General features: G+C 44.6%; 1 protein-coding gene across 1 annotated transcript in view; it reads right to left on the reverse strand.

The window, feature by feature from the left end:
- Positions 1-15,604, reverse strand: part of MERTK (MER proto-oncogene, tyrosine kinase) — a 121,347-nt gene that overhangs the window by 29,294 nt on the left and 76,449 nt on the right. Inside the window, exons 7-9 of the mRNA XM_018054803.1 lie at positions 10,820-11,003; positions 6,911-7,062; positions 3,439-3,592 (exon numbers count right to left, since the gene is read on the reverse strand). Coding sequence (XP_017910292.1) covers positions 3,439-3,592; positions 6,911-7,062; positions 10,820-11,003 — 490 coding nt within the window. The remainder of the gene's footprint in view (positions 1-3,438; positions 3,593-6,910; positions 7,063-10,819; positions 11,004-15,604) is intronic.

A 15,604-nucleotide genomic window follows, 5' to 3' on the forward strand; every position in this document is an offset into this window, starting at 1 on the left:
TGCTACCCGCCCTCTACCACCTGCTGTGACCTGGGACAGAGGACTGCCCTTCCTCTGGCTCTCTCACCCCCTCACCCACCCCCACATCTGGGATTTGTAAATCAATCTTGTGACTCTACTTCCTTTGTGTGGGGGTATTGAAACTGCCCATTAAAATGACCTCAGAGTTTTCACTTCCCCAACGGTGGGGCTCAGATGCAGAGGGAATTAACTGCCTGCCCCCAGTTAATTAACCAGACCCCACGTGTCTGGTATGTGCTCCTCATTCAGGAGGTCGTGCTCTGCATTTTCTCAGTGCAGTACACCAGTACGGGGGAGGCAGGGCAGCACACTTGAGAAGACTGTGGCCAGCGTAGCTTCCGCCGGGACATCCTCCTCCTTTTTAGCACAGCCATTTCACTCATGTGGCTAAGACCATCCGACGCAATGGCTACTCATCTCATGGACCAAATGGTAGCAGCAGCAACATGCCCTGGTCAGCGACTTCTTCCATAACTCCACACACGTTCAATTCAAACTCTACTTCCAACATCATCTCCTTTCCTTGCTTCTCTGCACTTTCACCTTTGTTCACCAGCTCCGTCTTTCAAATATCTTCCTTTGTGAAATGTCATGTGAGTTTTGCCCCTGGGAGAAAGGAAGTAGCCCAGCTCTGTGCCTCTTAGATGTGTGTGAACAGACTAAGGAAAGCATGGTGACCAACCAACCACAGACAGACTTGGAGAGAAGTGACCCGACTGGTCACAACCAAGATACACCTGTTGCTTGTGGACTGATTTGCGTACTGCAGAGCTGCTGGAGACGAACACACAATCACTGTTGATACATGCTGGTAACTTAACTTTGAACTGTACTGTTGGGAATGGCTGTGATTTACCTAAACTGTAGTAACTGAAATATATGAAGATTAGAACTTTGCAAAGGCAGGCCTGCTAGGACAGCAAAGCCTTTTATAGTTATTATGTATGACAAGGAAAAGTCTGTCATCTTAAACTCTGATTTTTTTTCTTAAACTGAAGTATAATTGATTTCTAATACTGTGTTAGTTTCTGGTGTACAGAAAAGTGATTCAGTTACACGTGTGTGTGTGTCTGCGTGCTCAGTCACTCAGTCGTGGCCGACTGATGCTTTGTGATCCCCTGCTCTGTAGCCCACCAGGCTCCTCTGTCCATGGGATTTCCCAGGCAAAATACTGGAGTGGGTTGCCATTTCCTACTCCAGGGGATCTTCCCGACCCCAGGATCAAACCCATGTCTCCTTGCCAAGTGGATTCTTTACGCTGAGCCACCTGGGAAGCCCTGTATACACACACACACACACACACACACACACACACACACACGTATGTGTATGTATTCTTTTACGCATTCTTTTCCATTATGGTTTATTACAAGATTTTGAATATAGTTCCCTGTGCTACTGTCTATTTTATTTGCTAATCCTAAACTCCTAATTTATCCCTCCCCCACCCCCTTTCCCCTTTGGTAACTGTATGTTTTCTATGTCTTGTGTTTAGCTCTGATTTTTAACCTGTGCCTTTAGAATCAGAATCATCCCTGAATTTCTTCAGGCAGACATACCCTGAGTCCCCATCATAGGTGACTAATGTTCCCTAGGGACAGAGCCTATGGTCTGTAGGAGCTGAAATAAGGGTTAAATTCAGCACTACAAGGGAGAGCAGGTTTGAGGGTCACTGGGACAGAGAGATGGGAACTCAGTGGTCTGCTCCCAAGTCTTGTCTGCTATAGGTACAAAGGCCATATTTGGCAAGAACTTTGTAAACGTACAAATCGTATTCATGTAGATGTCTGTGGGGAGCTGATGACAGTGGTTCACTACCAAACAACTTAGGGCAGGTCAGAGTCAGAAGAAGGCGGCTTCCCTGGTCTATGTGAGCAAACACAGTATTTGGGCCCCTCGAGGCACCATAGTGTCACCTTGCCAAAGCCCACTCCAACAATATGCAGAGGCCAACATGCAGGGCTGAGCATTTAGCTGGGTGAGCCAGCACTGTCTAAAGATGTCTCTATAGGAAATGCTTCATGCTCTGTACCCATCATGTTCTTCACCCAGTTATGAAGCACATTACCCAAGGCTTGAATGACTCATCACAGGGCAAGCTGGACTGCTTATAACAAACACCAGCAAATAAACAGTGCTAATTATAAAGAGCTGAGGATTAGCCACCCTGATTAATCCAAAATTCAGCCATCATTCTAACTAAATTCAGCAGTCAGAAAGAGAAAAACAAATATGGTATATTAACTCATAAAAATGGAATGCAGAAAAACGGTACAGATGAGCCTGTTTGCAGGGCAGGAACAGGAGAGGAAGGTGTCGAGAAGGAGCACGTGGACACGGAGGGAGGCCAGGCCGAATGGAGAAAGCAGCACCACATGCGCGCACTGCCACGCGTGAAGCAGCTAGTGGGAAGCTGCTGCACGGAGCTCAGCTCGGTGCTCTGTGATGACCTGGAGCAGGGGGATAGTGGGGTGGGAGGGAGGCTCGGGAGGGAGGGGGCGTGTGTGTTTATATGGCTGATTCATTTTGCTGTACACAGAAACTAATACAATGCTGTGAAGCAATTATTCTCCATAATAAAAAATGAACTAAATTCAGTACTATATATAAAATAGATAACTAATGAGAACCTACACAGAGCACAGGGAACTCTCCTCAATACCCTGCAATAATCCGTATGGGACAAGAATCTGAAAAGGCGTGAACAGAATCTAAAAAGACCTCCCAGGTGGCTCAGCGGTAAAGAATCTGCCTGCCAATGCAGGAGACACAGGTTTGACCCCTGAGTCAGAAAGATTCCCTGGAGAAGGGAATGGCAACCCACTGCAGTGTTCTTGCCTGGAGAATTCTATGGACGGAGGAGACTGGCGGGCTATAGTCCATGGGGTCGCAAAGAGTCGGACACAACTGAATAAGCATACACAGGCACATATACATATATACATGTACATCTGATTCACCTTGTACAGCAGAAACACAACACTGCAAATCTATACCACAGTAAAAGCCACAACAGCTGTTTGGTAAGTCCAGTCGGACTCTGGGTTCTGAAAGGCTGAAACTTCCTAGGACGTTATTACCCTAGAGAGTGACAGTGGGCAGACTCATGGGAACCAGCAGCTCTGTGAAGCGTATTATCCTGTCAACTATCTTCATCACTGTAGAATTTCCTTTTGGTCTTTTTCATTCTGGTTTTTGTTTTTTGGAGGAGCCACTCAACATGTGGGACCTTAGTTTCCCAACCAGGGGTGGAACCCTGTGCCCTGCAGTGGAAGCTCGGGGTCTTAACCACTGGACACCAGGGAAGCCCCTATTTTTCATTCTTAAACAAGCTGCCCATCCCACCAGCTGCTCTCTGGCAACCCACGTGTCGCCTGGACTGATACTCCCATTAGCCGATCTGGCACCAGCTCTCACCGCGTGCAGGGATGAAGATCTTCACCGGGTCACTGAAGGGCCCCACACCCCCTTTGGTGACGGCAGCAATCCTTACGGTGCATGTGGCATTGTGCGCTTGAACAGAAAGCTGAGCAAGGCTGCGGTTCTGGCCAACTTCTTCCAAGAGCTCTTTCTGGGGGGGCAGACAGGAAAGGAAAGGAAGTGAAATACTGAGGCACCAGGGGCCTTGTCCTTCCAAGAGGAGTTCTTCTAAGGAAAATGGTCCCACCCACATCCCAGGGGCAGTGGCTGTGTTTCCACCACATCCCTTCCTCACTCAGGTCACAGCTAAGGGAGGCAAAAGGGAGGCAGGGATGCAGGATGCGCTGGCAGCATCCTCAGGCCTTGGGAGTCTTGGCTTACTGGAGCCGTGCAGGAGGGCTCAAGGAACCTCTGAAAGCAGAGGAGCATGTGGCGGATGCACTTGAAGGGAAGAGCAAGGCTGTCTTCTTGGTGGTCCAGTGGCTACAATTCCACATCGCAATGCAGGGCGCCCGGGCTCCATCCCTGAATGGGATAGAACTAGATCCCACCTATTGCAACTAAGACCCGGCGCAGTCAAATTAAAAAAAAAAAAAAAAAAAAAGGAGGAGGAGCTCTGTGACAACCTACAGGGGTGGGATGGGGTGGGAGGTGGGAGGGAGGCTCAGAAAGCAGGGGACATATGTATACCTATGGCTGATTCATGTTGATGTACGGCAGAAATCAACACAATATTGTAAAGCAATTATCCTCCAGTTAAAAATAAATTTTTAAAAATGTAATGAAAAGTTACACTGAGTTAGGACATCGCACCACTGCATCACTGCATGGCGTCATTACTGCATGCGACGAAAAATTAATGCTCCACTATCCCAGTGGCTGCATTGCTCTCTTTTCTGAAACTGTGGGAACACAGTAGATGAACGTTTAACTTTTCTGAGAAAAAAGCACATGAAGAAAAAACAAGACTATCTACTCAAGACCCCCACCCTCAATCCCCACAGAGCACTGCCCAGGAGCTGCTCTGAACCTTGACATTGACCACCTCCCATTGTCCTTACACCAGCATGGTGGGCTCCCGTTCTTTCCAATTCTAAGAGGTGTGACTAAAACCAACATTTAGGAAGGCACTGACACTTTCTCTTCCAGAGAAAATGTGCTCCATTTAAAACAATCTGGCCTTACTTATTTATCTTGTTTTAAAGCCACTGGTGTGCTACTTGAGCCAATAAAACACGGGGGAGGGAATGCGGAGAAGATGCTTGAAAAAAAAAAACAAAACAGAATTAAGTGCTTATACAGTGCTTTCTCGGAGAGGGCGATGGCACCCCACTCCAGTACTCTTGCCTCGAAAGTCCCATGGATGGAGGAGCCTGGTAGGCTGCAGTCCATGGGGGCGCGAAGAGTCGGACACGACTGAGTGACTTCACTTTCACTTTGCACTATCATGCACTGGAGAAGGAAATGGCAACCCACTCCAGTGTTCTTGCCTGGAGAATCCCAGGGATGGGGGAGCCTGGTGGGCTGCCGTCTATGGGGTCGCACAGAGTGGGACACGACTGACGCGACTTAGCAGCAGCAGAGTGCTTTCTCCTTTGCTTCCAAACCTCAACTATCATGATGTTCTCTGGCACAGGAAATAAATTTTGTGTGAGTCTCTATGGTTCAGGCAATTACCAGTTAAAGGCTGTTGTTGTTCAGTCACTAAGTCGGGTCTGACTCTGTGTCCAAGTCAAAGGCAAACAGATTTATCTCCTGTAGAACACTGGAGAGCCTTGAGCTTGCCAGTATATACTATGGGTCTTGAAGAAGGGCTTATAATATGCAGCATATTTATAAACTTGTCTTCTCACTGAATTCTCACAGGTCTACAGATACTTCACGGGAATGGCACAAGAAATACTAGTCCACGTTCATCAAAAGGCTGTCCCCTTCACAGAGAGAAATTCTTCTGGTTTAGATGTCAGGCAAGACCATGCATGAAGTCCGTAGTGTCTTGCCTACAAAGCAAGTTCAAGGTCCCGTGTTCAGATGGTGCAAAGATGAGGAAGGCACAGTTCCAACTTAAAGGAGAACAAATTTTACTTGATCCTGACCTTTATATTTTAAGCTTTGATTTAGAAGGCAAGGGATAGCAAGAAACAGAGAACAAAAAAATGTTGAAATCTTCATCAAGATACGGAAAACGGGGACTTCCCTGGTGGTCCAGTGGCTAAGACTCCATGCTTCCAAAGCGGGCGACCCAAGTTTGATCCCTGATAAGGGAACTAGATCCCACATGCAGTAACTAAGACCCAGCACAGCCAAGTGTGTATATATATATAAGATACAGAAAACGTCCATATAATAAATATCAGGAGTTTCTTAGTGTGAAGCGACACAACAGTTGTAAGGTAATGAAGGTACAAACTTTGAACACTTTGGTGGGTTATTACAGTTTTCAGCAAACTGTAAACCCACCCAAAGACTACTTCAAGAAAGTTCTGAAATTCTATACCGAAAAAAAAAAAAAAAAACTTCACTAGAGTAGTAAGTTGGAATATCTTCCAAAATATCCAATTCCATCACCTTGCATGAAGAAAATGCAGCTTTGGTAACAGTTTTCTCTTTTTAAAACTTTTTACTTCATACTGGAGTACAGATGATGAACAGCGTTGTGACAGCTGCAGGTGGACAGCAAAGGGGCTCAGCCATACATACACATGCATCCATTCTCCCACAAACCCCCCTCCCATCCAGGCTGCCACACAGCACTGAGCAGACTTCCCCGTGTACATATTCATCCCCCTTTTTTCTGTTTTTATTTTTTGGTGGTGCCCTGTGATATGCTGGATCTTAGATCCTCAAACAGGGATCAACCCAGTGCCCCCTGCATGGGAAGGGCAGAGTCTTAACCACTGGACCACAAGGGAAGTCCCAATAACAATTTTCTTAAAATGAAAATGAAAGGACAGTTTTCAGGGGAAGCTGTGTCGAACTCTTGCTCTTTGGAAATGAAGGCAGATTAGGGAACCTAAGTGATGGACACAGAGTTCATTTCAAGCTTCAGTTCAGACGGAGGTTCTAGGCTCCTCTGAGGGAGAGCTTCCCTTCAGCGTTCTTCTTCATCTCCAGCAGCTGGTGGCTCAGATGGTAAAGAATCCTTTCTGCAATGCAGGAGACCCAGGTTCCATCCCTGGGTCAGGAAGACCCCCTGGAGGAGGACACGGCAACCCACTGCAGTATTCTTGCCAGAAAAGTCCCATAAAGAGAGGTGCCTGGTGGGCTATGGTCCATAGGGTCACAGACAGCTGGACACGACTGAATAACTAAGCAAGCCAGCAATTTTAACACTGTTTATCTCCCGCTGGAAGGTGCCTTGCCTAACCCAGGAATATCAGGTCTTTTCACTACAAAAACAAAGTTCCTAAAGCAGTATACGTCAACAGATGCACGGAGACAAGAGCACCCTGTCACAGTTCAGACTTACGGATGTCTCCGCACTCTGCCAGACATGAGAGATGTGATAGCCCACGAGATCCCCGTCCTGCCGCTTAGTGGGAGGCTTGATCCACCTAATGGCCACCTTGTTGCTGGACTCATTCAGGAACATGGTGACGTTCAGAGGTGCTACTGATGGGGCTACAAAAGGAAAAGGGGAGAAGGATGAGGAGCCACGGAGAAATGCACATGAAACAAAAAACATTCAACGAATCCAAAAGAAGAAAGTGGATGAAGTTATAGACAGAACCAATAGAAAATTTGGTAGGTGTAAATCTATGCATGGGCTCCTCTGGTGCCACAGAGATTTAAAAAACACACACAAAAAAACCCCTACCCGCCCATGCAGGAGATGGAAAGGCAATGGTAACGCTTTCCAGCATTCTTGCCTGGGAAATCCCACGGAAAGAGAAGCTGGGCGGGCTACAGTCCATGGGGTCACAAAAGAGTCAGACACGACGTAGAGTGACCAGACAGCAACACAGCAATCTGTGTGAATGATACCATACATTTCACTGGGCTGACTAGCCCAATTCAAAGGCAACAATTGTGAAGTAAACTACTCCTGACATGAAACACACATCAAATATAAAGATCCAAATTAGTTAAAATAAGTATGAATAAATGATACACCATGTAATCAAAAGAGAGCTAAAATGCCTATATGAATATCAGATAAAATAGATTTCACAGATAATACTGTTAATACCCAAAATAAAGAAAATCATTTCATAATGGTAAAGTGGCCAATTTATTCAGAAAGCACAGTAATATTAAACATTTATGCCAAAAATAACAGAACTTCAGGGATTTCTCTCGTGGTCCAGTGGCTAAGACTCCATATGCCCAATGCAGGGGGCCTAGATTCAACCCCTGGTCAGGGAACTGGATCCCACATGCCACAACTAAAGATCCCACCTGCTGCAATGGAGACCCAGCACAGTCAAATAAATAAATAAGAAAATAGTTGGGTCCCCAATTTAAAAAAAGCAACAACAGCACTTTAGAATATCTGGACTGCTAGACCTGCAAATAGAAATAGGTGAATTCACAATCGTAATTGCAGACTTTAATGCACTTGTCTACATGACTGATAGAAAAAGGAAGCAGAAAGTCATTAAGAATACGGTTCGAAAAACACTACCCACAAACCTGACCAAGTTGACGTTTATAGAGCACTCCATCTATGACAAACCTAGATAGCATATTAAAAAGCACAGATATCATCTGGCTGACAAAGGTCCATACGGTCAAAGCTATGCTTTTTCCAGTATTCATGTTCAGATGTGAGAGTTGGACCATAAAGAAGGCTGAGCACTGAAGAATTGATATTTTCAAACTGTGGTGCTGGAGAAGACTCTTGAGCATCCCTTGGACTGCAAGGAGATCAAACCAGTCAACCCTAAAGGAAATCAACCCTGAATATTCACTTGGAAGGACTGATGCTGAAGCTGAAGCTCCAATATTTTGGCCACCTGATACAAAGAACTGACTCATTGGAAAAGACCCTGAAGCTGGGAAAGAATGAAGTCAGGAGGAGAAGGGGCAACAGAGGATGAGATGGTTGGATGGCATCACCGTTTCAACGGACATGAGTTTGAGCAAACTCTGGGAGATGCTGATGGATAGGGAATCCTGGAGTGCTGCAGTCCATGAGGTCACAAAGAGCTGGACATGACTGAGCAACTGAACAACAACAGAAACCATCAGATCAGAGCAGGATGCACATTCTCTTCACATGCACACTGAACATTTATCAGGGTACACCATGTTCTGGACCATGAAACGAGTCGTGATAAATACTGAAGGATTCAAGCAACACAAATTGTGTTCTTTGACCCCAGGAGAATGAAATTAGAAGTCAGTCATACAAAGATCTCTGGGAAACCCCTTAAATATTTTCGAAATTACATTAGACACCTAAATAACTAATAGCTCAAAGAAGAAATCAAAACAGAAACCAGAAAGTGTTAATATTTTGAGCTGAATAAAAATGAAACAGCAGATAAAAATCATTCTCAAAGGTTTTTCTTCCTCATTTAAGATATTTTACAACCTTGGCACTAGTTTCATCTGTGCAAGGATTAAGCCCTAACAATTTGTGATCTAGACCTTACCCACAGTCTGTATGAAAATTAGAGCACTGATTAGGTTAAGGCAGGAGTTCAGGGCAGGAAAGACTCTAAGCAATCCAGAACTCTAAACTGAGAAATACCAGAAACTGCACAACTGAAATCTAACATAACTATAATACAATATTCACCTCAATGTTCATAGAAAAAAATGTAAGATCTTGGAAATCAAAAGCAGTACACAGAAAGTTTACAGATGCAAATAAAATTTGCTATGAGAAAATAACATAGAACCAACAGTACCTACTTCATATGGTTGCTATGAGGAGCTAATGAAATAATGGACATAAAGTACCTAAGATGGTCACTGACACATAGTAGGTGCTTCTTGAACATTTGCTGCCTTCATATTTATTAGTTTCTTGACTTTAATGCTATGAGTAATAACTTTCATATATGCTTCATGCTAAGACACTTCAGTCGTGTCTGACTTTTTGTGACCCAGTGGACCACAGTCTGCCAGGATCCTCTGTCCATGGGATTGTCCAGAAAAGAATACTGGAGTGGGCTGCCATTTCCTTCTCCAGGGGATCTTCCCAACAGGGGGACTAAAGGGCATCTCTTACATCTCCTGCATTGGCAGGCAGGTTCTCACTAGTGCCACCTGGGAAGCAGTTATGTTTTAATTAATATATGCTATAAAGAGTGTGCTACTATTAATATTTTCCTATATAAAAGAAAACATCACTGATACATAGGGAGTATAAGGTTTGTCACTAAACTGTTTTTAAATACAGGAAGTCCCCTACATACCACCGAGTTCTTTTTCCGAAAGGGCGTTTATAAAAATTTGTTTGTAAGTCCAACAAAGTTAGCCTAGGTACCCAACTAACACAATTGGCTATATAGTACTATACTGTAATAGGTTTAAAACTGAAGGAAAGTTACACAGCTCAAAATAGGCTGGAGCTAAAACTCCCCGTGGGGTCCTCCCCACCGTTCTATGCAAAACAAAGAACTCTCTCACCGGAAGGAAAAAATGGACATTAAGATTGATTACGCCCAGCTCCTAGCCGGTCCCAGCCTCTGGCTGATCTCTAGAATTCCTTGCCCCAGCCGTTTAAGAGATAACTACTCCAATCAACCTTAGAGAACAGGCCCCCTTAAGACAGTAGCCTTCCACATACATGCTGATACATACTCACTCTTTTCCTGGGTTGGTGCAGCAGCTCACCAATCTGACTGCTGCCCCTTCTCGCCTCATTGAAGGTGATCTGTTTCTGTAAAGTGCCGGTCTCATTCTTTTTCCAAACCTCACCTTCTCTAACTCGCTTACCCTACAATAATTCTTTTCATACAAATAATACATAAAAAAGCAAACCAAAAATAAAACATTTTTTTGTGTTTTAAAAAGTTCAGTAGTACAGTACAACGGCTGGCACACAGGGGTCAACATCCAGTGAACAGGCAGAAGAGTTACTGCCTGAAGGAGGGAGAGGAGGTGGGAGATGGCAGAGCTGAAGGATCGTCGGCAACAGGAGACGGAGGGCAAGCTGCGACACTGATAGCACAGGTTCCGGTTCCTTGCTGCAACCACATGCAAGTCTGCATCTGTGAAAACTCAAAACTTAAAAGGTTTGTATGTAGGGGGCTTACTATATGGAAGGAAACATCTTTCCCATTTTCACTGGTCATCTCCCTAAAATTCTCTTCCGGAGACAAAAGCCGCACAAACAAAAGTTAAAGTCTGAACCAGCCCATCAGGAAGGATTTATATCATCACATGCCATCCGGCACAATATTCATTTCTGAACCCCAGGAATTACCTCCTTCAGTTGTGCTGGCCAGAATCCAAGGGCTTATTGCAGACCAGCCGACTTCATTCATGCAGGACACGCCGATGCTGTAATTCGCCAGAGCCTGCAGCTGCTCGATTTGATACAGATGTGCTGAACCGGAGGTGTTAAAAATCCTGACTGAGCCATGACTCAGCGGCTCAACTTCCTTGACCTAAATGGAGAGTAAAAATCGTGGACCAGGCGTGAGTAAGGTAGTAGGAATGTTAGGCTTGGGGTATCCACACATCCAGTGTGCACGGCCCTTCCTCTGCACCGAGCGGAAGTACCTGCTTCCTTTTGGGTCACACCCTAAATTTCCCACCAGTGCGTTACTCATGCTACTTACTTGAGCAACAACTGGGAACCTGATGAAAAACGCCTGAAATAAGTGTTCTCACCGTGGCAGGTAACAGAGCAAATAAATCATCATCTTCGAAACAGTGCCAGACTTTATTTTTTTGGGCTCCAAAATCACTGCAGATGGTGATTGAAGCCATGAAATTAAAAGACGCTTACTTTTTGGAAGGAAAGTTATGACCAACCTACACAGCATATTACAAAGCAGAGATATTACTTCGCCAACAAAGGTCTGTCTAGTCAAGGCTATGGTTTTTCCAGTGGTCATGTATGGATGTGAGAGTTGGACTGTGAAGAAAGCTGAGCACCGAAGAATTAATGCTTTTGAACTGTGGTGTTGGAGAAGACTCTTGAGAGTCCCTTGGACTGCAAGGAGATCCAACCAGTCCATTCTGAAGGAGATCAGTCCTGGGTGTTCATTGGAAGGACTGATACTGAGGCTGAAACTCCAATACTTTGGCCACCTCATGCTAAGAGTTGACTCATTGGGAAAGACCCTGATGCTGGGAGGGATTGGGGGCAGGAGGAGAAGGGGACGACAGAGGATGAAATGGCTGGATGGCATCGCCGACTAAATGGACATGAGTTTGGGTGAACTCCGGGAGTTGGTGATGGACAGGGAGGCCTGTGATTCATGGGGTCACAAAGAGTCAGACACGACTGAGCAACTGAACTGAACCTAACATTATAATCCTTATAATTTACATTTAACCAAAAAGAAAAGTAGCTTTTCCTCTCTCAGAACCACTTTAATTCCTGATCCTTTTTTTTCGCAGTTGTTTCACATAATATACAAAAACAACCTGAAATATATAGAATCTGACCCTTTAAAGAGAACATTTCCCAAATCCTGCTTTAGAAGATGAGACACTTAATTAAAAAAAAAAAAAATCTGCGTTTCATTATGTAACCTGAGGAATTCTGCTATTGTCTTGAGGCTATTTGAGCATGCCCTTTATTCTTAACCCCCAATTCCCACTCCAATATCAACCCAACTCCAAAGTCACACACAGACGGTGCAGATTTTACGGCATTTTTTGGTGGAGAGATATAAGAAACGATCATTCCAAATCTTTAGAAAACCTATCAGCTCTTTCTTCTGAGTCCTTGTACCCCATCTTTCCCTCCATAAACACCGCCAGTCTCTCCATATCCCTCTCCCGATGTCTTCTGTATGTATAGGCAAGAGGGGGGAATCCCCAGCAAATCTAGTCTTATGGAAACTTCCAGCTTTTCTCTTGGAAACCTCTCATCTGGGGATAGGGATCATGCGGAGTCTTCCTTCACTGTATGTTTTTGAAAGTGAAGTGACAGTGTTAGCCGTTCCGTCATGTCTGACCCCTTGCGACCCCATGGACTGTACCCACCAGGCTCCGCTATCCAGGGAATTCTACAGGCAGGAATACTGGAGTGAACTGCCATGCCCTGCTCCAGGGAATCTTCCAACCCAGGGATCGAACCTGGGTGTCTGGCATTGCAGGCAGGTTTGTCACCGTTTGAGCCACCAGGGAAGCCTTCAATGCATATTTCTATTTCTAAAACATGTTGTACTGATAAAAATCAGAAAAGACTAAATAGGATTGGACAAAACAGAAGTCACCAAGAACAACCTGGGAAAAAAATCTTAAACCCACAAAATGTATTCCTGATAATAATAGGCTTGAAATTATAGGGTGTGGATATACAATCTTGTTATTTCAGGAGATATATGTTTGAAATTTAGGTCAAGGGGCCACAAGCTGACATTTCGGAATTCTAAATCCCCCAGTGGATATGATGAGGGGGTGCACTGGGCTCGAGTTTCACGTCTGACTCAGACCCACAGGCTCCACCGGGTGACAAGATGGAAGCCCATTGGCCTGAGGAGCCACCAGGGGAGAGCCCAGGAGCTGGGTGCTAATCTCAGTGGTGGCTGTTGGCAGAAAGTACTTTCTGTTTCTTCCCTTTAAAGTCTGCACCTACTTCCTGGTGTCTAAGCACTGGAACTAAGCTGCAAGAAACCCTGGCTCCCACCCCTGCCCATTTCCGGGGCAGTGCACTGGCCTGCTGCCCCTCACAGGGACACTCCTTACGGCATGTTCCTAGAAGCCACGGTTTCTGTAACTGTGCTCCGTGGGTCCCGGGGCATGAAACAGTAAGATTACGTGGGAGAGGTGAAAATAGAAATGGAGTCCAGAGCCCAAAAATGGGTGAAGAATGAAACCAAGGACCAAAGGAAGTGAGAGGGTGTGTCCTGCTAGTGTGTGGATCTGAATCTTGTCCAAAGCATTCATTTGTTACTAAGTCAGAGTTTAAAATAACAAGGAACTGAGAATCTGCTACAAAACTATACTTGGTCCCATCAGAAATGGGAATACACTGTTAATCAACAGCTTGCTGCTCTGTGATGACCTAGAGGGGTGGCATGGTGGGTGGGGTGAGAGGAGATATATGTATACATTTAGCCAATTCATGTTGTTGTACAGCAGAAACTACCACAATATTGTAAAGCAATTATATTCCAATTAAAAAAGAACAATATAAAAGTATACAACTTGTAGAGCCAATTCTGACCAACTTCGCTAGGACTGCCAGAGAAAATACAGCACACCTAATTATATTTAAAGTTCAAATTGGTTCAGTTCAGTTCAGTTCAGTCGCTCAGTTGTGCCTGACTCTTTGCAACCCCATGGACACACCAGGCCTCCCTGTCCATCACCAACTCCCAGAGATTACTCAAACTCATGTCCATTGAGTCAGTGATGCCATCCAACCATCTCATCCTCTGTCATTCCCTTCTCCTCCTGCCCTCAATCTTTCCCAGCATCAGGGTCTTTTCAAATGAGTCATCTCTTCGCATCAAGTGGCCAAAGTACTAGAGTTTCAACTTCAGCATCAGTCCTTCCAATGAACACCCAGGACTGATCTCCTTAGCATAGACTGGTTGGATCCCCTTGCAGTCCAAGGGACTCTCAAGAGTCTTCTCCAACACCACAGTTCAAAAGCATCAATTCTTCAGTGCTCAGCCTTCTTCACAGTCCAACTCACATTCATACATGACCACTGGAAAAACCACAGCCTTGACTAGACGAACTTTTGTTGGCAAAGTAATGTCTCTGATTGTTAACATGCTATCTAGGTTGGTCATAACTTTTCTTCAAAGGAGTAAGCGTCTTTTAATTTCATGGCTGCAGTCATCATCTGCAGTGATTTTGGAGCCCAGAAAAATAAAGTCAGCCACTGTTTCCACTGTTTCTCCACCTATTTGCCATGAAGTGATGGGATGGGATGCCATGATCTTAGTTTTCTGAATGTTGAGCTTTAAGCCAACTTTTTCACTCTCCTCTTTCACTTTCATCAAGAGGCTCTTTACTTATTCTTCACTTTCTGCCATAAGGGTGGTGTCATCTGCATATATGAAGTTATTGATATTTCTCCCAGCAATCTTGATTCCAACTTGTGCTTCTTCCAGCCTAGCGTTTCTCATGATGTACTCTGCATTTAAGTTAAATAAGCAGGGTGACAATATACAGCCTTGACGTACTCCTTTTCCTATTTGGAACCAGTCTGTTGTTCCATGTCCAGTTTTAACTGTTGCTTCCTGACCTGCTTATATGTTTCTCAAGAGGCAGGTCAGGTGGTCTGGTATTCCCATCTCTCTCAGCATTTTCCAGTTTCTTGTGATCCACACAGTCAAAAGCTTTGGCACAGTCAAAGCAGAAATAGATGTTTTTCTGGAACTCTCTTGCTTTTTCCATGATCCAGCGGATGTTGGCAATTTGATCTCTGGTTCCTCTGCCTTTTCTAAAACCAGCTTGAACATCTGGAAGTTCACGGTTCATGTGTTGTTGAAGCTTGGGTTGGAGAATTTTGAGCATCACTTTGCTAGTATGTGAGATGAGTGCAATTGTGTGGTAGTTTGAGCATTCTTTGGCATTGCCTTTCTTTGGGATTGGAATGAAAACTGACCTTTTCCAGTCCTGTGGCCACTGCTGAGTTTTCCAAATTTGCTGGCATATTGAGTGAAAGACTTTCACAGCATCATCTTTTAGGATTTGAAATAGCCCAAATAGAATTCCATCACCTCCACTAGCTTTGTTCATAGTGATGCTTCCTAAGGCCCACTTGATTTCGCATTCCAAGATGTCTGGCTCTTGATGGATGATCACACTATCGTGGTTATCTGGGTTATAAAGATCTTTTTTGTATAGTTCTTCTGTGTATTCTTGCCACCTCTTCTTCACATCTTCTGCTTCTGTTAGGTCCATACCATATCTGTCCTTTATCAAGCCCATCTTTGCATGAAATGTTCCCTTGGTATCTCTAATTTTCTTGAAGAGATCTCTAGTCTTTACCATTCTGTTGTTTTCCTCTATTTCTTTGCACTGATCATTGATGAAGGCTTTCTTATCTCTCCTTGCTATTCTTTGGAATTCT

Source organism: Capra hircus, chromosome 11 (assembly GCF_001704415.2).
Source record: "Capra hircus breed San Clemente chromosome 11, ASM170441v1, whole genome shotgun sequence".
Taxonomy (NCBI): domain Eukaryota; kingdom Metazoa; phylum Chordata; class Mammalia; order Artiodactyla; family Bovidae; genus Capra; species Capra hircus.